This window comes from Nelumbo lutea, chromosome 7 (genome assembly GCF_056320005.1).
Source record: "Nelumbo lutea isolate HS-2025 chromosome 7, American lotus-T2T, whole genome shotgun sequence".
NCBI lineage: Eukaryota > Viridiplantae > Streptophyta > Magnoliopsida > Proteales > Nelumbonaceae > Nelumbo > Nelumbo lutea.
In genome coordinates, this window is record NC_142690.1 from 6,155,821 (window position 1) to 6,180,221 (window position 24,401).

At 38.6% G+C, this 24,401-nt stretch overlaps 2 protein-coding genes across 3 annotated transcripts; both read left to right on the forward strand.

The window, feature by feature from the left end:
• Positions 1 to 1,511: 1,511 nt before the first annotated feature.
• LOC148844841 (uncharacterized) lies at positions 1,512 to 17,659 on the forward strand. 2 transcript variants are annotated; one of them, XM_088956335.1, is made up of 5 exons: positions 1,838 to 2,055; positions 2,189 to 2,251; positions 2,794 to 4,890; positions 4,984 to 5,032; positions 17,490 to 17,659. In XM_088956335.1, the coding sequence occupies exons 3-4, from the start codon at positions 2,885 to 2,887 to the stop codon at positions 4,988 to 4,990; spliced, it is 2,013 nt and encodes a 670-aa protein (XP_088812461.1). In that variant the 5' UTR covers positions 1,838 to 2,055; positions 2,189 to 2,251; positions 2,794 to 2,884; the 3' UTR covers positions 4,991 to 5,032; positions 17,490 to 17,659. The 2 variants fall into 2 exon arrangements, with proteins under 2 accessions (XP_088812460.1, XP_088812461.1); XM_088956334.1 differs by lacking the exon at positions 2,189 to 2,251 and having other exon boundaries at positions 1,512 to 2,055.
• Positions 13,414 to 14,130, forward strand: LOC148844842 (uncharacterized). The gene has a single exon (XM_088954241.1). The coding sequence runs from the start codon at positions 13,414 to 13,416 to the stop codon at positions 14,128 to 14,130; it is 717 nt and encodes a 238-aa protein (XP_088810367.1).
• Positions 17,660 to 24,401: the final 6,742 nt, after the last annotated feature.

Genomic DNA, 24,401 nt, shown 5'->3' on the forward strand with positions numbered 1-24,401 from the left:
ACAAATACAGAAGGTTTGGAAATACCATCCACAATGTTTTTGCATTAAACATATTTGTATTTGCACTCTTTCCAAATTTTGTATATACAAATTTATAGAGTGCAAAACCTTGTATTTTATATTATTTTATATGTATTTGTACTGTACATATTTGTACTTGTAGTCATTCCAAACAGAGCATATAAAACAAAAAATCTAGACAGTTCTTATTTTCTAATTGAAGCAAAACATGCATTTTTTATGTTCAAGCGAAAAAAAGAGGATGTGAATGACTATCACAGTTTATGTATATACATATATATATATATATATATATATATATATATTTGCTTTTAGTTTTGTATGGGTGTGAAAATTAATGTCATTATTTTGTTCAAACATATACACAATAAAAGGAGGGGAGATGTTTAGTCTTGCATGGGAACAAACTTCTGCTAACTTGAAAAGAATCCTTAATTGTCTTACTTTATCTGTGTACCAAATCCAAAGCACCATTCTGGCCTACTATGTACAAAGCACAGTTTTTACCACTGCATGGGTGCTATTAGAAATAGAACATGTAAATAAGTGTTTCATCAGGCTGACATATTCAACTTAAACAAAATTATGTATTGGAGGATAATTGTTTCCTTTTCTCGTTTAAACATATAAACAAGCAATGTTATAAATTATAATTATTCAACCTTTTTCCATGCTTCTTTGATCTACTTTCTGCATTTCTTTCAATTTTACAACTTCCACAACTTCCTATTGAGTCATTTAATTTTGTCATTATTCTGTTGATCATTCAAAAGTAAATTAGACATATATATTTTCTTTTGTATTCACATCTGTTTGTCACAGAGTGCTCCCACAAGAGCCCCATAGCACATCCCAACTATGTATTGAAAATCTCTCTCGAATGTGACAACGGAGATGTTCCCAATGCACGCTGAGATGTACATGTGCTGTGCACTCTGATAAAACTATCAACCGTCAGATTTGACCTACGTCAGATAGACTGAATATAGACTCCACGTGGAGAGCATCTTTTTCTTACATGTTAATATGCTTATTATGCACAGGAGATGTGGAGGTAGTGTTTTATGGGTAGGCGTGGGTAGGGGAGCCGGAGTCCTCTTAATCAGGTTGGAATAGATTAAACCTGTCTCAACTATACCAAAATCTAAACTCAAAATGTGGATCCAGAAAACCAACCAATTGATAATTGGAGCTCAAATTGTAGACCCAAACTTTGTTTCATAGTATTGCGTTGATTGGATTGGGTTAGATCATTCACAACTCTAATCACAGGAAGATTGTAAAAGGTTACCAAGCATTGAATCCTTTAATGCATTGCCTCAAAAAGCCTGAATCCTTTCATCAAAAACAAGTTTTACTTTACCATTTCTTTATCATGCGAAGTACTATTTCAACTAATCTACTTTCAGTTATGTGAACTAACTAATTCGACTATTACTTTCTACAAAACATATCTTACCATTAATATTCAGAGCTATTAAAATCAGAAAGTGTCCAAGGCCATAATTCTTAGTTGTTTGTTGCTACTTTCCCATTCCTTTTTTTTTTTTTATTTGACTTTCATTCTGAAAAGCTCTGATATCGTTTTCCAATTTTCCTGATGTTAATTGCCGAGTTTCTATTTTTGGTGAATGATCAGGATAGAAAACTAGATTAAAAGGAAGCTTTTAATCTATTTGTTCAGAATTCACTAGTTCACTCCCTTAAAAAGAAGGGTTCCAATCTACGGAAATTTCGAAATACCAAGGATGTCCCAAGGTTAGAAAGCCCGCCAACACTCCTTCCACTAAATTAAATTCATTCCTGCTTTGGCTGAGGCCTTCATCAATTCATCCTCATCCTTTACCAGATTTCGGCAAAAAAAGGAAACGACCAGAACGTTACTATAACAGTCAAATCACCCCCTAGCCACGTGTCGGTCATTCTGAGAGCTCCCGCTCCTTTTTGTAGCTGACATGGTTTGCTTTGGGTTCCTTACAACAGATTGGCATACCAGAACCCAAAGTATTGAAAGGAAATTGCAGCTGTCCGAAGGTATACTCAGAAAAATCTTTTTCTTTTTGGTTTTGTTTCTTGTTCATTCTGTGTTTTATCAAGCTGAGACTAGCTAGAAACTAGGGTTTCTTGCAAATGTATTGTTTGTCTTTTATTATTTTCTTTTTGTTAGGGAAAGTTGGATTTGGATTGTAGCATCAATGGTTTCTAGTGGGCATGAAAGCTTTTTCTGAAGGTTAGGGTTTATTTTTTGTGCATTTCAGTTTGGGGTCTGTTGTATTCAGAAACTTGGTTTTTGTTCTGGTTTTGGATTGCGTTCTTCTATTAGGATTTCTTGGGTTGTATTTAACTATATTTCTGATCATTTTTTTCCCGGTTAGTATTACTATAAACTTTGTTGTACTTGGGATTTTCGGCAATATCATTTTTCTTTGCTCGGTAGAGCACTGAAAGCTATTTCATATGGTTTTAAAATTGAGTCCTGTAGTTTCATGGTTTTATTGTAGCGATAAGTTTGTGAATTCTGTAAACTTTATTTATTTATTTTGAAGAGAAAGATAACCTATATTCAAAAAAAAGAGGGGAGGGATGTACATAAGAAATGTACAAACAGGCCAGAAAAAACAAAAAGAAGGGCCTGTAAACTTTAAAGGTTTAGGGTTTTCTAGAGTTTGGAATTTGGAATATTTTTGAATTCTATTGGGGTTTTGATGTTCCTAAAAGTTAATTTGTTGAGTAACCTTACGGTATCTTTTGCCTCTTTTTTGGGCTTTGCAGGACTGGGGGTTTATCTGGTTTTCCTTGCTGGGGTTAGATGGAAGCTTATTGATAGATAGGCTTGAAGTTTGATTAGTGTAGAGTTTTAGAGATGAAGAGAAAAGGTAGATCGGTAGTTAAGAAGGGAGCTGGTGGTAAAAGCACAACAGAAGATGCAGAAGCTAAAGCACAAGAAAAGATATTGATCGAGCATGAGATGAGTGGTGACAAGGTTGCTGAGGATTTAGATAGAAACAACAGTGAAAGTGATAGGTCCAAGGGGAGCAATGCAAGTGTGAATACCAAGGAAGAGAATGATTCAGGTGTTGGAGGTGATAATTTGAAGGGTAAAAATGTTCCAGGGGGAGATAATGGGTGCAAAATGAAAGGTGAAGGTGTAGTTAAAGAGGCTAATAGTGAAAGTGATAAGCCTAAGGGGAGAAATGCAAGTTTAAATGCCAAGGAGGAGAATGATTCAGGTGTTGGAGGTGATGATATGAAGGGTAAAAATGCTCCAGGGGGAGATAATGGGGGCAAAATGACAAGTAAAGGTGTAGTTAAAGAGGCCAAGAGAAATAAGTCCATGACAGGAAAAAGCAGTTTAGTTGATAATTCTAAGGTTGGTAAGTCTGAAAGTTCTGTAAGGGAATATGTTCCCAAGGTGGAGAACGTGGAGGTAGCAAAGACTCCAACAAGAAGAAGTAAACGAGGTGCAGATGCTGAAATAGCATCATCATTCTTGTTGTCATTAGAGAAAGGCACATCTAGGCTACGGCCAAGAAAAGATGTGCCTTCCTTTCGGAAAGTTGTGTTGTGTGAGAGTGACTTTGACAAGATAGTTGGGAAGAGAGTGAAGATTTTCTGGTCTGGATCAAGAAGATGGTTTGTTGGGCGCATCAAATCGTTTGATAATGAGAATAAGCTCCACAAGATTTTCTATGATGATGGTGATAAGGAGGAATTGGATTTGAAGAAAGAGAGGTTTGAGCTTGAGGTTTCACCTAGTGAGGCTTTCACCCTATTGTCCAAAACTGAGCTCAATGAGAAGAAAGGAATGGGTTCATATGGTGATGGGGTCAGAATAAAGACAAAAAAAAGAGGGGTTAAGGTTAGTGATACTGCTGAACCTATAAAGCATGCACAGAAGAAGCAAAAATGGGAGTCAAAATATGAAAAGAGGAGTTCAAAGTTGCCAAGTGGAAACGGTACTGAGGATTTGAAGATGGATGACCCGATTAAAGATATGGAGTTGGATGCACATGCTAAAAGCATTAGTGGACAAAGCAGATACCAGGTCATTGGATTGCCTGGTGAAATCAATAATCCAGAGAAAGAAAAGGGTATTAGTAACAGTAAAGATAATGATGGGGCTGAACCAGTGAAAAGGTGCACTGGCACTAAGAGAAAAGTTGCATCAAAAACTGCAAAAAGTAGACATCCAAGAGCGACGGTTACAAAAGATACTGGGAAGGACGTGGACAAACCAGATACCAGTATGGATGTGGATATACCACAAGAAGTTGAGAAGAAATCAGTGCATGGTGAAACGAATGTGGAAAAACCTGAGGAAGGCGAGTGCCCGAAAAATCCTGATGAAGTTGTATTTAATTCAGAAGTACCATCTGAGAAAGCCCACGGAATATCTGATGAAGTGAAAGCATCCAAACCAGAAAGCAACTTTGATGAAAAAGATTCCAATGTTGGTAAGGTAAGTGGGAATATTGTGAAAGCAGATCTGCTTAAGGTGGGTGGAACTGAACCATTGAAGAAGCTGGCTAATGTAAAGAAAAAACTGGCAGTGAAGGAAGCAAAAGACGGTGTCTCAAAATCTTCAGGTGGAAACAACAATGATGATGTGAAGTCAAAAACCACAGTTATAGATATGGAGGTTGATGTACTTGCTGGCAAAGCCAGGGAAAAGGTTGTAAGTGGAGAAATTAATGTGGAAGACAAGGCTGATGAAGCATCAAATGAAGCACCAAGCACCAAAAACCTGACTGAAGAGAAAAATCTTGAAATCTTGGAGAAGAATGCCTTGGAAGAAATGAAAGTGAACGCTCAGTATGTACATCAGCCAGAAAATCCTGTCAGAAAGACACGAACAGAAGTTAGAGCAAAGTGAGTATGGTTTTTTAGATTACTGCTTAGTTAATTTGTTGTTGGAATTTATTTTTGATACTTCATATAATTATTCCATGCACATTTTGGCAGAAAATAGCGTGCTGCTTATGTAAATGGGAGTTTTTACCATCTTAAATGGGTATGTCCATTTAGCTTCTTTAAGAACTTAATAATGTATGTTTTTTATTGTGCTGTTGGAACTATTTTCTATAGTTGGTGGCTAAAAGTTATTTCCCTGTTGGCTACAACAATAAAAAGACAAAGTGGTGAACAATTTCCTTCTATTTTTGAAGTTCATTCATAGCTTATCTTATTGGATTTAATTTCCTTCTCATAACTTTCTTGTTTTGTTGATGTTACTTTTTTTTTGGTAAGTGTTCTGGTGATGTTACTTTTCCAATTATTTTTCTTTATCTTGGTCATCATTTTCTTATGCTATATGATCTGTTTTCATTAACTCTTGTTTTTTTTTTTTGATAATTGAATCATAATTTCATTAATCAGAGAAATATAAGCTGTTAAAAGCATCCCTTGGAGAGGGATTCCTAGATATTACAGTGAAAACAGAATAAACCTTGTGAATCTATGGATCTCCCTGAGTCAGCATACCGGGTCATTGGATTGACCAAGTCTTATGGTAAGATGCAACCACTTCACCACTTATTAAAGGTGGTACTTTGGTTGTTTTATTCATGGTGGGAAAACCTCATGAATCTCCTTGAGTCAGTTTACCAGGTCATTGGATTGGCCAAGCTTCATGGTAAGATGCAACCACTTTACCAAGGTGGTACTTTGGTTGTATTTATTATTCATGGTAGGAAAACCTTATGAATCTCCCTGAGTCAGTTTACTAGGTCATTGGATTAGCCAAGCCTCATGGTAGGATGCGACCACTTTACCACTTATTGAAAGTGAGAAGGCTTGGCCACTTCTTAATAGAAGCTGTGTTTAATTACTGACAGCTATTTTGTATGGGATTGAATCTCATCCTTTTCTAATCAAGGGAAAAAATCTTTCTGATTTAATGTAAATATGCTGCTACGGTAAGATTCCAATGGAAATAAATTTGCAATTAGCAATTGAGAAACCAAAGGTTTAATACAACTTAGTATAAATTTCCAATATTAGTGCATCCTCTAAAGATTAATAAATAATTAGTAAAGACGAAATACAAATGCATGCTGAATATTAAACGAAGGTGAATGTATAATAGTGGTTTTCTTTCTCATTTCAAGTTTTAGATATCTTAAGATATAAATTATCTCCAAATACAACCTTTTCTTCTGTAAACTACTAGTGCTGTGGATCTTGACTTGCCATGCCAATTGGGTCTTTTCCAAGCCCACTTCATATGCTTTAATAAATGGGGTTATTCACTGAGTTTTTTTCCATGGTTTCAAAAATCAAAACATGTCAGAAATGTCCGCTAAAATTTGTCATTGTTGTATTATACTATGTTGAGTGTTGCTTCTGGGGTTGGAGTTGTTGGTGCCTTGGTGGGGCTGTGCCTTTCCTTTTACTTTCCTAGGTGATTTTTATCATCTATTCTTGAGTTTTTCCTTTTAATGAGTTTTCTTTACTATAAAAAACACTTATCATCAAGCCTTATCCCAACTATAAAAATACGTGCACCACTAATAAGTCATAGGTGGTGCCATGGTGATACAATCACTTGTTGATCAGAGCAAAACCTTAGATTTAAGTTAGCCTTTCAGGGGTATATTTAAATGTACTGAATGTGGGAATGGCTACTAATCTGATTAGTTTCAGACATTAGTCACAATGTTTCAGATTTCGAAGTGCCACTTTAATTAGTGGTAGTTCGTTCCCTGTTGTTTTAGTAACTATCTAGTATTAAAGCTTTGTTTTGGTAACTAAGTTGTATAGGTTTTAATGTTATAGGGAATGGTATGAGGTGAGGTCTGTGAGGGCATGTTTGCTTTTAAATCTCTTTCTATTAAGATCCATGAAAAATTCTATTTCTATTAAGAGGATGTATAAAAGGTTGTCTAGAGTATGTGCCAGATTAAAATGTTCTCCATAAAAATAAGACTTATTTTGCAGATATGACAAGGTCTTTTGGGTGGAAACACTTTATTTTCCTGAGCTGTTTAGGGAATCTCGCTAAATGGTTAGATCATTTAATGAAGAATTCTAATCATTAAGGAATGCCCAATGTGCCAATTAGTTGGGGGGGGGGGTCAAAAGCAACATGCAATTTCCTCTGGCAAACCTCTATTCATGGGGCAAATATCAGCCTAGAACACTTACCATCTGTACACAATAAGACTTTTATGGGAAAAATTGGAGCAATCATAATCATGAGCTTGGGTATAGGGTTGATGTAGACTGGAGGATTAAACACGTGGACTATCCAGAGAGTCCCCTACATTAGATGGTTTGAATCTGCCATATATGTTTATGATTGCCTTAGTCCCTATGTTATCATACTTCCACACATTTTACTCTTCAAAAAAAAAAAAAAAAACTCCACATTTTAGTGATGAAATATTTAGTAATCTGAGCTTTGCTTGAAATCTTGAAAGATTGGTGCTCCCTTTGCAACCTTATTGCAGAAGTTGAGGAACTGTGCTCCCTTTGCATCCTTGTTGCAGAGGTTGAGGAACTGGGATTTCAAGCCAGATTGATAGTAGGCATTCTGAGGGATGTTGTGGATATTGTAACTGTGATTATGGTATTACATGAACCATCTAGCCATTTGACCTAGTAATTCTTATCCGTTTTCATATTGTCTGAAGTGTTTTAATTAGTTCTGGGTGCTCCCCAGGTTTCTTGCCTCAATCCAGCTGCCTTAAGACCTGGTATCATAGTTTTTGGAATTATTTTTTCTTTTTTACTGTGTTGTTTAAGTTTTGCTGTCTGAATCAAACTGTCTTGGATAGGCAAGGTTGCGGTTTATTCCTAGATATAGGGAAGTTCTGTAAGTTGGTTTTTGTTTCAGCAAGGTAACGGTTTATTCCAAGTGGGAGTTGTTCCATCTAATTAAAATTTTGACCTCATCATATGCTTGCTTCTGTAAAGATTTACCCATCAACTCCTGAAAAATATAGATCCTCATCAGATTGTGCATCTGGTTTCCTATTTATCACTCACTATTTCCTATTTATTTTTACTGTCTATTATTCTTTTATCACTCACCATGTAAGATTGTGCATCTGGTGCTTCTGATTGAAATATAGAGCCTCATCAGATCTGCTGCAGGTCCTTACCCAAAAAATCTGTTGTACTGAAAGAGATTGGGATTTCTACATCTTCTCAACTTTTGTCCAACTGGTTGAAATCTAAAATTAATTTCCTATTTAGTCAATGAAATTCTTCTCTGTTGTTAGATCGTTAGATTCTTTACCAGTTTATTTGGTTTTATTCAGTGCACCTAATTTGTGAGAGATCTAGAGGAACAGGATCTAGTAGTGTATGCGCCCTCTAGGAGAGTGTCTACATGGAAAGCAACATGATATGTGTACCCATCCCCAACCTATCGCAACCATCCAATTATTTATGTAAAAAGCTCAGTTGAATTCATCTTCGAAAACAAATTTTGCCCTGCCATCTCTTAGGTGGGGACCTATTAATATTCTCTGTTTCTAAGGAGAAGGGGAAAAACAAAGTCCTGACTTGGGAATGGAGAAAAGGTTCGTGGAGGCAGGAAGATGGAGAAGAAATCTGAAGGTTGAAGCTAAGGTTTTCCTGTTTGAGGAAGAGAAAGGTAGAGGAAAGCTGAGTCTGAAGATAAGGGAAGCAAGGAGGGCTATGGTTCTGTTGTCTTGGACAAAAGTAGTGGAATGGTTGCAGAAGTTTGTGGAAGGGGCTAGTTTGAAAGGTAAGCAAAATAACAGTCAAGAGCTTGCAGTTGATAAAGGTAAGAAATATACTGTTGAAAGCATAAAGAATGTGAAAGGGTGCTACATAGCCTGGCTGAGTTCTTTGGTGGAGGAAAGAAACAGCTGGTTTGTTTCCCAGCAGGAAAACAAAACCAGGGGTGGAGGGATGTGCGTAAGGTGCTTCAGGAATTTTTGCTCCGTGGATAACAAGAACAAAAGAGAGTTCAGGAAAAGAAGATGGGGTGGTTGAGAGAGATACCTTAACTGGAAGCATGGAGCAGGGATCTGTAATCTGTAGAGAACACTGATGTGGGCCCCACAGCTGTGGTCCCACTCTGTCCGTAGGGTAGAATGTGCCCTGGTCATCCTAGGGTTAGCTGATGGTCAATCTGTTATTCCAGTTATTTATATTTCAGTTTTATATTGTTTTATGTGTTATGTAAATACCAAGGGCAGATTTGTCCTTTCATGTAACTAGCATAACCTATAAATACTAAATAGAAGTGGCGGCGGCAGAACATTCAGATTCTGTCCTTCCTTTCAATTCTTGTGTTCTACTGCTCGCTCTCTACTCTTTCTCCTCTCTCCTCTATACCTTTTTTTTCCTTTTTTGAACCTGAAATCTATTAGGGTTCAAGACTGATAGCAGTCTTGAACATCTACTTAATCTTAGCAAAAGCCAATGGTCAATGCAGGGTTTTGGATTACTCGAAGAAGGAAGAGTGAGAGAACACAAAGAATGTTGAATGGAGGAGGAGAGTTGCAGATTATTTAATATTGAACTTGAAACCGAAGTACGAGTTTATTGTGACTCCCTTTGATAAATGTAAAGCTGTAGTTGATTTTGGGGAGAACAGAGTAGACCTCTCGGCTATCAACTTCCAGACTGATCTGGGGACTGTCACAGCATTCAAATGGAATCCCCTCTCTAATGCCAAGAACTTCTCGATTGAAGATGGGGTTCTGATAAGGATAATAGAGCTTCCATTCCATCTGTGAAGGGAGACTGGATGGTGCTTAATGGGGGGACCTCCACTCTGCGGCTATCCTTCTCAATGGAGTGTGGCCTGAAGATATACCAAGAAAGGTGGAGATTAGAGTGGAGGGAGTTTCCGTGTCAGTCTGGTTGGCTTCCTCCATTGGAGCAAGCTTGTGGAAGGAAGCAAGAATGGAGGGAGGAGAACAGGTGGAGGAAGCAGCTGTACGTGGAGGAAGCAGATTGGAAGTCTTAAAAAAATCTGGGTTTTACACTAAAATGTGCCAACAGCTTTTGGGGAGTCATAAATGAAAGAATGGTAGGATCCATCTAATGGATGCCATAAATATTGTGGAATAGGTGGGCGAATTTCACAAATTTTCCTACCTTCTCCTAACTGGGAATCGTATTCCCTAATTTTAGAATACAATATTCAAGGATCCTACTTGAACCATAATCGAACCAGATATGAACCAAAAGGGGAAGGGGGGAATTATACCTGATCCAGAGAAGCAGTATCTCCTAAAGTTGGTGTTCATGCCCAAAGAGGACACCAAGATCCGCTCCTGCTGAAGATGACACAACTGTAGTGGAACGGAACCAGCAGAGTGCGTCCTACACACTGGATCCTTCTCAAGAATCCTTTGGAAACTCTGAGCACCAAATCTTTTTCAGTCCTTTTGCAAGACTGATGTCAAGAATTGATTTCTTGATTTCTTTCTTCTTCAGAGATCGAATCTTGCCAGAAAGAATGGCGGCGGCTGGAGGAGAACTCTTGGGACGAAGATGGTTGAATTGCTTCTCTTCTCTCTGGAGTTTGTATGAGATCCAATCTCAGTTCGCAGGATGATTTCTTGCACACAACCCTAGGTTCGAAATTTGATTATCTCTCTTAGGGTTTCTCCTCTTTTCTTCTTGATTAAGAAAACCTCCTAATTAGGAGTTATCCCAATCCAAATCAGTATTTGGATAGGGGATGATCTTAATCCTATCTGCAGATTAAGTTAGCTTACTCCTGATCTTATCAGGAGGTTACCAGATTCAAATCTGATTTGAATTTGGTCTCCCAGAGTGGATAAGGTTAGAGGCCCAATCCTTTTGCTAACTTTAATCCCAGATCTGCCCCATTGATGGGTGATTATATCAGCCCAGGTCGAAATGGGCTTTTGGCCCATTAAGTGTTCAGTGCTTAACTAGTTTCCAATCTGCTGCCCAGTTGGGCTTCTTTGTATGGTGTGGGACCCAAGCATTGATCTACACACCAGCCACACGGGTTCGGCCCAGCCTTTATTACAAAGCCCAGCCGAATTCACTGAAAGACTCAATGACCCCCTTGAGCCCATCACATGGACCTTATAGGCCCAACACTTACATTAAGTGGTCCCTTGGCCAAGCCATCTTATAAAAACCCAGGGACTATGGGCAGGTGCAAGATTAGCCCATCAGGTAATATCCTAAATGGTTTTACACTTAACCTCTCAGCCCTTAATGATCAAGCACTGCCCGACAAGAGAGGACCTCTCCCTTAATGGCTGTGAACATTTAAAACTAACACGAGTCTCTATAAGTGTCCAATTTTAGGGTCTTGCACAGAATTATACCAAACAACATGAATCAAACATGCACTTTATTTATTTACACTAAATAACAAAAGTACATCAAATCGGATTGAAGCTAAGGGCATACAAAACTGTCTAACAATAAAAACAAGGGTTTTTTTGGAAAGTCAAAGGCTTAAAACACAAGTAACCCCTCTGACATGCAGCAGGTCTTTTCACAAGTGGTTGGGAACATGCCACAAAAAGTTTCAAGGTTGGGGAGGGGAATAAAGAAGAGGCAAGTTTTAAGAAGCCAGCTTTTGGGCCAACAAAGAAACTGGGTGAACTGGGGGTGGGTCGAAATGGTGGGCCTAATATTCAGTCGGACAAGAATGCTGAGCCTGTGGACTTTCTTATTTCTCCTGGGCCAAGGGAGAGAAAATCTTATTTAGTTGGGCCCAGCTTTGAGCCCATTTCTAAGAAGCCAAGGTCACATGACCACTTAAGTCTACACGTGACCACAGGGAGGTCACATGGTCACTTAAGTCCACACATGACCACAGGGAGGTCACATATAGTTACTTAAGTCCACATGTGACAGGGAGGTCACATGATCACTTAATGCAGCACGTGAACAGTGGGAGGGAACCTCTGATAGACAATGTTAACCGTCAACACTCAAGTTGCTCCCTGCAATGGATCCCAGCAAAGAACCTGAATCGGCTGTCGCCTGAGAGGCGGAATCCAAGAAGCATCAAGCGGTCTGTGTTAGAAAGGCTAGAATCTGGTGTTTGTTCTGGAGAAGAAAGCAGTAGTGATGAGGACTTTGAGTTAGATGGAGCCTCGAGTCTAGGTAGTCTTGATCCGTGCACAAGACAAAACTTGATAGAAAAAGGAAGCTTGAATACATAGGTTCTGTTCTTAGAAGAAGAGGGGACTGTTGCAGACTATTCCAAGGAAGAAAGAAGTACAGGAGACGCTGCAAATACTGGACAGCTCCTTCTATCTCAAGCTGAGGAAGTCAACGTAATCTCTCAGGGCTCTCGGGATTTAAATGGAAAAACTCAACCCTCTCTATTGAACTTGGATAAGGATGAACCAGAAAGGGGAGTACTAGAGTCGGGTCTTCAAGGGAGTAAGTTAGGTGTTGTTGTTAACTTTACCATGAACACTTTACAAAAGTTCCCTTGCAAGGAAATGACACCAGACTCGGTCGTTTATGGCAAATAGTCCAGTCCTAGCTTCTCGAATGCTCTCCTTAACCAATCAGGTATGATTGTCAGTTTATTTGTGGATACTAACCAGTGTGATATGCCTGAAACAGATGTACCAGCATCCCATCCAGAATGTACGACAAAAGTATGCTTAAAGGTGGAAGAAGGGAGAGTTGGGGAAGGCAATCTTGAAGAAAAGAGTAAAGAGTTAGATGAAGCTTGGAGACTGGTTTGGAGACTGATTTGCACAGAGTTTGAGTTACTCAAACAAAATGAAGAATATATGGATGGACTCAATGAAGTGGTCATGGGTAGGGGAAAGGAAGGGGATGACCTGTTAGAGGAGAAACTTCAAACCTCATTAGTGGAGGTTTTTGGTAAGGGGGATCAGGCTGAAAGGAGTAAACAAGTGGAAACATTCAATAAGAGGAGGGAGGAAAAAAAGAAAAAAGAAAAGAAAAAAAGGTCAGAGGTGGAAAGATTAATTTGTGACATAGAAGGGAACTTAGAGTTTAGTGGTAGAGGAGATAGGAGAAAGGGATTGAAGTAAGGAGTTGTGGTTTAAGGTTGAGGGTGTTCTGTTGGTTTGTGCCTATGAGGATAGTTAGTTGGAATGTTAGGGGTTTAGGGAGTGCAAGGAAAAGGAGGGTGGTTAAGGACTTAAAAGGGAAAGACCTGATATTGTTATGTTGCAAGAAACAAAGTTGTCAGAGCTGGATAGAAGATGGGTGAGGAGTGTGTGGAGGTCTAGAGGAGTAGGATGGATTTCAGCCCCATCTTGGGGAGCCTCAGGGGGAATTGTCACACTTTAGAAAGATGATATAGTAGAGGTAGTGGAGGAGTTAATAGGGAGATTCTCAGTTTCCATCAAATTTAAGAATGTAGAGGATGACTTCACTTGGCTGTTAACTAATGTCTACGGTCCCAATAATTATAGAGAAAGGAATGACATGTGGGAGGAACTGTATGCAATTCAAGGTTTATGGGAAGGTCCATGGTGTTTGGGAGGGAATTTTAATGTGATAAGATTTTCTGAAGAAACTAATAACTCCCAACAAACCATCACAACTAGCATGAGAAAGTTTAATAGCTTTATTGCTGATTGTGAGTTAAAGGAGATCCCACTAGTGCAAACTCGATTTACTTGGTCTAACTTACAGGAAGTGCCCTTGTGGTCGAAGTTGGAAAGATTTTTCTTTAATGTTGACTGGGAGAACTATTGGGGAAACTTGGTGTCTAGAGCTTTGCCTAGGGTGACCTCAGATCATTGTCCTATAAGAATAGGTGTGGAAGATTTTATCAGTGGACCTAGACCCTTTAGGTTTGAAAACATGTGGCTAACCCACCCGGATTTTGTGAATAAAGTAAAGTTTTGGTGGAATGAGGAATTGAGGGGGACAAAATGGAAAGGGGTAAGATTTCACAAGAAACTACAGAGGATAAGAGCCAAAATAAAAGTTTGGAATAAGGAACATTTTGGAAGACTTGAGGAGCAAAAAGTGAATCTAATCTCTAGGATAGAAGAGTTGGATGAAAGAGAGGCCCAATCTAGAATGGAGGAGCGGGAGAGTGCTCTGAGGGGACAGTTGAAGAAGGACCTAGAAGAGGTCCTACTGAGGGAAGAAATAAGCTGGAGGCAGAAATCGAGGCATAGATGGATTAAGTAAGGTGATGGGAATACCAAGTTTTTTCATGATGTAGCAAATGGGAGGAGGAGAAAAAATTGTGTCTAAGTTAGAGGTAGGGGGGAGGAATTCACTAACCAGGATGATATTGCTAGGAAGTTTGTGGAATATTTCAAATCGATTTACAAAAGACCCTTGGAAGAGAGGAGGGAAATCGAAGGGATTGATTGGTCAAGGTTGGAGGAAGATTAGGTTAGGTGGTTGGAAAGAAACTTTGAGGAAGAAGAGATTAGGAAGGCGATGTTTTTGATGGAATGGACAGGTCCAAAGCTCCAGGACCATATGGTTTTATAATGGCTTTTTACCAGGATTGTTGGGAGGTGATAAAAGATGATCTTTGTGAGGTTTTTAATGAGTTCGCAGAGAAGCATATAGTCAGTTGAGGCATTAATTCCACATTCTTGGCCCTAGTTCCAAAGAAAGCCGATGCTCTCCATCCTAAAGATTTTAGGCCAATTAGTTTGGTGACTAGTATTTATAAAATCCTAGCCAAGGTCTTGTCTTTAAGGATTAAAGAAATCCTCCCCTCCATTTTTAGTCAGGCTCAAGGGGCTTTCATCCAAGGGCATCAGATAATTGATCAAATTCTGATTGCCAATGAATGTGTGGAAGAGATGAAGAGGTCCAAGCAGAGAGGCTTTGTTTGTAAGCTTGATCTGGAGAAAGCCTATGATTTGGTGGACTGGCAGTTCCTACTAGAGGTTTTGAGGAAGTGTGGGTTTGGGGAAAGATGGTGTAGTTGGATGGCTGGTTGTGTTAGCTCTTGTCACTATTCCATCCTAGTAAATGGGGTGGTGAGGGATTTTTTTTCCAGCTAGTAGGGGAACCAGACAAGGGGACCCACTTTCACCCTTCCTCTTTACCTTGGTAGCTGATGTGTTTAGTCGAATTATCACTAGGGCTCATAGGGAAAATGCGATAAGGGGTTGGAGAGTAGGCACAAACCGAATTCCAGTCACTCACCTTCAGTTTGCAGATGACTTGATGATCTTCTATGAGGGAGGTTTTGGTGAGAAGGTGGAAAATTTGAAAGAATTGATTACAGTTTTTGAAGGAATCTATAATTTGAAAATCAATCTAGGAAAAAGCTGCATAGCCGGAGTAAATTTAGTTTTTGAGGAGGTTGAGGCGATTGCAGGCTGTCTTGAGTGCTCCATTTCCTCCTGGCCTTTGTCTTACTTAGGGCTTCTGTTGGGAGCAAACCCCAGGGAGAGTAGGTTCTGGACCCCAGTCTTGGAGAAGTGAGAAAAGAGACTAGCTGTTTGGAAGAAAAATTATCTCTCTTTGGGTGGGAGGATCACTTTGATAAAAGCTACCCTCATGAATCTACCTACCTATTATCTCTCTGTCTTTAGGATACCGTCTAGGGAAGTGAAGAAGTTGGAAAAATTGATGAGAGATTTTCTGTGGGAACCGGGAGAAGGTAAAAAAGACCATTTAATTAAGTGGGGGGTTGTGGGTAGAAGCAAAGAGGAGGGAGGATTAGGGCTCGAGAATGTGCTTAAAAAGAACTCAGCTTTGTTAGGGAAGTGGTTGTGGAGATGGCCTTTAGAGCGGAATAGACTCTAGCACGAAGTAGTGAAGAGTATTCATGGATGTTCAGAGAGTGGTTGGGATGCTGGTGCATCAAGGAGGGATAACCTAGCCACACCTTGGAAAGCAATTCACAAAGTTCTTCCGCAGTTCCTTAATTGTGTCAGGTATGGTGCTTGTTCAGGTAATTCTATTCGGTTTTGGGAGGACATTTGGGTTGGAGTTCTCCCTTTGAAAGACCTTTTTCCTTCATTGTACTCTGTTTCCTTGTATAAAAATGAGGTGATCTCAAAATTCCTTCCGTTGAATTTATCCTTACTAATTTGTCTTGGGATTTTGGTTTCCGTAAAGGATTAAGGGATGAGGAAATTGAGTGCTTGTCTACTCTTCTATGTCTCCTTGATAAGGTTTGGTTGGATCCCTCGAAACTTGATAAAAGGATTTGGGCCCATTCACCCCAAAGGGTCTTTTTCTTGTGGTTCCTTTTTCAAGTTCCTCTGCCAATCTCCCTCTCATCAGAGTTTCCCTTTCAAATAAGTCTGGTGTAGGCTGGTCCTCCCAAGGTTATGGCTTTGTGTTGGGAAGTGTGGCATGGTAAAGTAAGCATGATGGACAACCTACAAAAGAGAAGACCCGTCCTTTGTATTTCACCAAACAGTGCATTCTTTGCAGATCTCATGTTGAGGATTGTAATCATCTATTTTTATCTATTGATAAAAAAAATCATCTATTTTTATCTTGTAGTGTCACTGTAGAGCTTTGGGCTTGACTTCTATCTTTGTTTGGGTCTAGTTGGGATATGCCAGCAGAAGTAAGCACAATCTTTAACCCTTCTTTCTTCTCTTGGCCCCATAAAAGAGGAAGGAAAATGTGGAGATGCTCACAAGAAGCATTGTTATGGACAATATGAGAGGAAAAGAATGCCAGAATCTTCCAAGAAAAAGGAAGAAGCAGTCAAACCTTAAAGGACTGCATTTTGTTCAGATCTTTACATTGGTTAGAGACTCTAGAATTATTTAACCATTTTACTTTTGCTGATTGTTGGAAGGATTGGAAGTTGGTAGCAAGCTGTTCCTCCTACAAGGGAAGGGCAGTGACTAGCTGGGTCCCCCCTCCTCTTGGTTCTTTGAAGCTGAATTTTGATGGGAGTAGCCAGGGTAACCCGGGTCCCTCTGGGATGGGAGGTGTACTGAGGAATGAGGCTGGAGAGGTTGTCTTAATCTACTCTGGCCCTTTAGGAGTTGGGAACTCTATCCAGGCAGAACTGCTATCTGCAATACAAGGAATACTTCTTGCAAAAGAAGTGGGCGTGGAGCAGCTTCTGATTGAAGGAGACTCTAAGACAGTGGTGGACTGGTTAAATAATCCGGAGGATGTCACTTGGGGCTACAAAAATGAGTTAAAGAAATTCAAATGGCTGACAAGAAATATGTCTATAACAGTACAATGGGTAGGGAGATCAGCTAATGCTTTTGCTGATGTCTTGGCAAAACAAGGGATAAATAGGGAAACATTGTTCTGGGCACAATTGTAACTATTGTTTTAATTTCAACATTCATGTTTTCTCTGTTGTAGTTTGTGTATTTGCTGTTTGGAGATGCTGCTCCTCGCGCCTCTAAGGGGATCTTCTTGTATCTATTCATTATTTTAATGGAATTGATGTTATTTATAAAAAAAAAATCTCTGTTTCTGAATCTCCTTTGTCATGTGATGCTGTACTTGAAATGGTTCTGTGGTTCTGTTACAGAATGTTTCTTTTATGCTGCTTAACAAGATTTCTTATCTTATTCCTGGTTATGATGTTACAGGTAGTTCATAGTTGGTGCATAGTGGTATGATGAAGAATGGGAAACATTGTGGTGCAGTGGGGGAAAACAGGAAGCATATTGTTGTTGTGGGTTATTAATAGTTTAAAACTGATACAGAAAAATGGTAATATTTAAGTGATAATGATCAACTTAAGCTTCATTCTTAGCAATCACGCCTGCATGTGTTATTTTCATTAGGCTTTGTTTGTTCCTCCATGAAATGGACATAAAATTCTTTAGACTGGAATATTTCAGCTATTATTACCACCCCTTTTATAGCGAAAACTTATTTTCATTGTAAAAGTGGTGAAAACATAGCTCATAAATTTCAACCTAAAAAATTTACTGCATTTTGTGTTGAAAATAAATAGTCTAAGCTACGCTTCCATTACTTTATAATTTGTGTAGACAAGTAATAACTCTTATCTCACAAGATCTGGAAAGAAATTTCACAAAAATGAATTTCTTTTAATAAAACATACTTTCTGAAAATCAAAAGCTTGTTTTTGTGAAATACACCAAAGTATAAAAGCCATTGTGATCCTTTTTTGATGTACGGAGAGACAATGACAGTGGTGATGGCCAGAGGGATGATAGTGGAGCTTAATATATTTTTTTTGGAGTTTACCCACCCCAACCACTACTCCCATATGGAAAAGGGCAAAAAAAAAAAAAAGGAAAACATTCTGATCATTTTTAGATGGCCGGAGAGGCAATGGCAGTGATCTTCGTAAGTAGAAAGATCGATAATCTATCAAATTGATCTGCCCAAGAGATCTCTTTATAGCTGATGATTCTGATCTTTTGGTGCTCAAATCGATAATTAAGATGGCCTAGGAAAATGCCTGATACGAATGCCTTTGAAAGGGTTTTAAAAGCAATACTGAGTTCAAATTTTGGCGTCGTGAGCTTGCTTGTGTCCCCTAGTTCAGAATCTCTGGAGCCGCCATTGGTGTCCGCCTGTTGAAATGTTCCATATCCCTATTATCATGTGGGTAGAAGACTGGAAGTTATAATTCAAGGCGAGCCAAGCTTTGAAAAAATGATGCCTGATTAGAAGGTTAGTCATAGGGTTGGGTTGAGGTGTCAGGGTGGGTTTGGTCGTGGGAGTCAAGATGGGTTGGGTTTATATTCACCAAATTTCAAAAATACAATAGTTGACTTGAAGTGACTCAAATTCAGGTCTCTTAGCGCATACATCTCATTATATATCGAAACCATCATGTCACTTTTCATTTTGTGATTATAAATGAAAGAAAATAGATTTTATTAACTTTTATGTTCAAATACAATTTTACATGAAAATAATTTTATAAAAGTAATTTTATAAAGTAATTTTATGAAAAACACTTTTAATACTTTTACAAAAGTACTTTTATGAAAGTACTTTTACAAAAGCACTTTTGTAAAAGTACATTTACAAAAGCACTTTTGTAAAAGTACTTTTATGAAAGCATAAAAGTACTTTTACGACAACACATTTACGAAAGTACTTTAGGGAAGTACTTTTATAAGTATAAAAGTACTTTTATGAAAGCATTTTTATAAAAGTTATGCATTTTTTAAATTTCTGTAATTTTTGGTATTTTTTGCAATTCTTTGGTATTTTTTTACTTTTTTTTTTTGAAAATGTCTGGTATTTTTCTGCGTTTTCTACAAATTTTGGTGCTTTTCTACATAATCTCTGCATTTTTTTTGTTTTTTCATGCATTTCTTGCAATTTTTGTAAAATTCTGGTATTTTTTGTAATTTTCTAAATTTTCTACAATTTTTTGGTATTTTTGCATTTTTTGTATTTTCTGCATTTATCTAAAATTTTTGCATTTTCAGGTATACGGGTTGACCTAACCCATTTTTTGTCACGTGACAGTCTTGAGAGAGATGATTCTCTCAAAAATGTTTTTTCGGATATATGGGTCAACTCAACCCATTTCTGTCATGTAGCGGTCTTAAGAGAGATGATTTGCCAAAACAATTTTTTTCGGGTATACGTGTCAACTCGACCCAATTCTTTCACGTGGAATCCTTGGGAGAGATTATTCTCTCAAAAATTGTTATTTTCAAGTATATGGGTTGCCTCGACCCATTTCTGCCACATGACAGTATTGAGAGATGTTCCTCTCACAAAGTTGTTATTTTCAGTATATGGGTCAACCTGACCCGTTCCTACCACGTGACAACTTTGAGAGAGATGTTCCTCTTAAAATTATTATTTCGGGTATACGGGCCATCCTGATCCAATTTTGTTTTTATAAGTAAGGGTAGGTGGATCAATATGGGTGAGTGTAGGTTAAGGGGTCAATATGCATGGATCAAATGGGTCAGGGTGAATTGATATTCAACCCTTACCAAATCCACCCATTTGGCACTCCTAATCATTTCCCCATGCTGTTAATCTCTCTTAGATGGATTCCATGTCTGGTGGATCTGGGTCCTGAATGGTGAATCCTGATCCTCACCATCGACTATCGTGTCTTGCTTTTGCGGTGCCGGTTGGGGGGATGGTTAGGTATGCGGTTGCACAGTATAGTTCTATGACCCACTTTAGCCTCGACGACGATCTACTTCTGGGTGAAAATGGGTGCATGCATGGATGATGGCGAGTAAAATTTAAACCTCCATTGGAGGAATCATAAGCAACCGTGGTTATTGGCTTAATGCCAAACGGCTGCTTATGTGAAAGCCAAACGAACACCTGTTTCGAGCTGTCTGTTAAACAGAAGCAGGTCACCCTCCGCATAGACTTACAACCCAGAAAGTGGAAGTAACTCAAAAAACGATCTTTATTCATTTGATCATAAAACATCTTCTTGACGATCCCCATTTAAGTTGTATCGCAGTAAGGCTGTAATTTGGGCAGGGTTGGTTCAAAGGTTGGATTGATGTTCGAGTTAAGGTTAGGGTTCAAATTTATGAATCTAACTTTACTTATATATATATATATATATATATATATATATATATATATATATATATATATTGTTGCCCATAATAGATCTATTATAAGTCATAACTCATAATAAATTATAGTCATTTCGAATACTTTTTTTTTGTTTTCTGAATTTTGTACTTAAAGAACCAATAAAAACACCAATAAGCAAATACTAATAAAACATAGTATTAATATATGTAATGAAAGTTGAGTTAAGATATGAGATTAAGAAATTCTATGAGATTTTAAGGGATGTGAAGAAGGTTGAGTTGGACCCAATTCGAGTCCAGCCCAACCCAAATTTTGTCTTCGGATTGGATTGGGTTGGGTTAGGATTGAAGGAATTTAGTTAGGTTTAGGGTTGGATAGATCGGGTTGGGTTAGGGTTAGGGTTGGGAGTTAGTACTTAGGATTGGCCTCAGCCCAACCTAACCTGACCCGACTTGCAGCCCTATATCGTAGTGGTCTCAACCATTCTAGACATTGAATTTCTTGTTGGAGTGATGATTAGGGGTGGACACGAGTCAATCTTTTCACGAGCCATTTGAACTCGGCTCAAATCGAGCTTTAAGCCAAATTCAAGCTTCTTATTATATTCGTTTAATTATCGAGTCGAGCCCGGGCATTCTGAAATTCCGCGAGCCTAACAAGCTTATACCTTTTTAATAAATTTTATTGGTGATACTATTTTATAATCGTGGTCCCTTATACATGGTGGCAATTTTAGAAATGAAAAACCCTTACCTTATTCAACCTACCTAGACCACTCCATCTCAGACCTCACCTTAGTCTCCTTTGTCCTCTCTCGTCTGTCCTCTCCTCTCAAGCTTCTCACCACAACTCTCAGTTTCTCACTCTCGCAATCCAACTCTCCTCTGTGGCTTTGTTAGTCTGTCCTCTCGATCTCTCAATGTTAGCCTCTCACTGCAGCTCTCAGTTTCTCACTATTGCAGAGTCACAGATCGCAGTCCAAACTCGTAGCCATAGGTCGCAGGCCACAACCTCACATAGCCACAGAGTGCTAATTTCTAATGCACACTCATAGTCAATCGGCCACTACGAATGTCGGAGGCGAGACAAAGACGAGGATCAGAACTAAGAACTTATTCAAATCGTGAAAGAGGGACAGATCTAGGTTTGCTTTTTCTTCTTCGTCTTCTTCTCATTCTGTTCTGGGTTTGAGGTTTTTTTTAGTCTTTATAGTTAAATGACTTTTTATTGTCAATTTGTCATCTTCGTTTCATTTGCACACATGTGATGATGTGCAAATGCCCCTTCACCTATCAGGTTCTTGATCAATTGGCTCAGATAAGACAAAGCACAATGTTCTTGAATTTGGAGCAAACCATGAATTCTATGTGTTTCAGAAAGCTCGAATTCGAGTTCAAATAAGCTTGGTTCATTATTGAGCTCGACCCAAATCAAGCTCGAACATAGCCATTTTATAATCGAGACGAACTTAAGCTTCTATTTCTAATTTGAATCAAGCTCGAGCCTTGAGCCTTGCATTTTTCCACCGAACTGAGCTCGAATACTCAATTATTCGGCTCTACTAGGCTCGTGTCCACCCCTGATGATACTAGGTGGCTAAAATTTTAGATAGTCAAAGTAGAATTCTTTCAAGTTGTTTTACACAAAGATGATCATACCATGCCTTTTTCTGCATGTTTCACCAATGCACCCATTAAATGAATTTTGCACGTACCAGCGCGCCATTCAAGTTTGATCTGAAATCAATTTGTTTATAATTGAGTCGGATATGGATTCACCTGAATCATTTTCATCAATTTCATCAAAACTCACACACATGACACCACGTGACTTTTAAAAAGTTTTTGGGGTTTTTTACTAGTCAATTCACCTCATAAAAGTTATATGTAGTAGTGCGAGTAAGGATCGTTCCCACAGAGAGTATCTAACCTGAATTATGTGCTACGTGAATCAAAGATGGAGGGGGGGTATGTAACGAAAACCAGATTTAAAAGAAAGAAAATCAGAATTAAAGAGAACAAAATTTAAATGAGGAGCAAGACAATTTAGAGTGTTGTAATTAACCAAAAGAACGAATCTTGGTCTAGGATAACATCCACCATCAGAATTTCACTACTGCTCATCGATGCAAAGATAAATCAATCAAGACTTTGAATATTCATCATAGGAATTATTTTCTTGCATCTTCCTAATATCAGTTAATCGGAAAACAAGTGATCATCTTAACCCTTACTACTAAACAACCCCTAAACAAGTGTTAAATATTTAATCCAACAATAACATTAAGCATTAGAGATCGATGAAGCTAAACAACACAAGCACAAGCGGTTGCATTTAATTCAATCGAGTGTTCTTCCTAAGATCTAACAATTTTTGACGCAGCAAATCATTAAACCCCAGTTGCTTCGTAGATTAGAGGGATCAAATAATTACGGATTTGATATCTAATCTAGGAATAGATTGTAACGAATAATAAACTAGTAGTCCTTCCTAACAATCAAACGAAACAATCATAGACATAAGCATAGAAGAATATTCGACATCCAAAGCATGAATCAAACAATAAAAACCAAATTAGATCTCACAATTTGGTGGAATTCTGAGGCTTCTGCTTCCTTCGACCAAGTACAAGAGTTTAGTCATGCATGGTCATGGTGAAAACTCTAAGAAAATCAGAGAATCAAGAAGAGAGGGGTGGAGAGAAGAGAAGAGAGGTTCGGCTGCTCCCAATATGCTTGCCTTCCCTCTAGGGTTTTCTCCTCTTATCTACTTCCCCCAAGAGAAGCCTACAAAATCTCCTAAAATTCCCCTAGGTCAATCTACAAGTTTGACTTATCTAGGAAAGACTCAAAAATAAGATAAAACAAAGTTTTTGTTTGAGTGAGAGAGTGGTGAAATCGCGGATGAAAGCTTCAAGGCTAAGGAATGTTTTCAACACGTCACTAATGCAGTTGCAGAGAATTCGGGCCCGATTTTAACCTCGATTCAGTCCGAATCTATCCAAACTCCAAACATGAAAGTTATAGAAAATTTCCTTATCTTTCCAACGCATCTTGAATCATCTTAATCGGATTTCGGATGACAGAGTTATGCTCAATCTACCACATGATGCCGAAACTGTGTAAAATGACCCGATTAGCCTTGTTTCTCACATGACGCTTCCTTTCGTGCCTTAAACCAAAATATAAGAATTATGAGTGCATTTGGGCATAAAATAAACATAAAAGACTAATTATTAAGAGAGAAAAAATATGATATTTTTCATTCTCATCAACTCTACAGTTGGAGTAGGTGCTAGTTCGAATTGATGCCAATTGGTGGGTATGGATGTTATAGGTGGAGGTGTTTATAATTTTGAATTGTTGTAGGTGTGTGCAGTTGAATTTAAAATTTTGAGATGGAGTGCAATCAATTTATCTCAAATTTTTTTAAATCCAATATTACCCCCTGACCCTATCCCCTTCATTTTAAGGCAATAGAGAACATGACACCCCCTTCCTCCTCCGACCTCTCTCTCTCTCCATCTTCCCAAGAACCCATCCTAGCCAATATGAATCATCTATGTCCTTCGATGCTTTAACCAAATAAAATTAAAGACAGCAACATATAATGCAGCTATAAAGGGATTTTGACCGTTGCAGGCGTCGACGGACAAGATGCATATGGGACTTCCAGCGTCGACTTTTTTCTATCCGAACAGAGAAGTTGTTTTGGATTTTGACCGTTGCGAGGGATTTTTGCCGTTCTGTCGACTCTCCTACGCTAGCGGTGGCATTGGTGCCAGACACTTGCGCTGGTGCCATTGAACAGGGCTATGTTGACCTTCGACTATAACTCATCACATTGAATAGGGCTGAGAATCGTCAGTGGTATCTTCGGGCTGGTCATGAATAGGGACCCTCGTGATATCTGCGTTGGTACCGAATACCTCCTCCCTCTGTTTTTATCTTTTCCCTCTCTGTCTCTTTTCTCTCTATATCTCTTGTTGA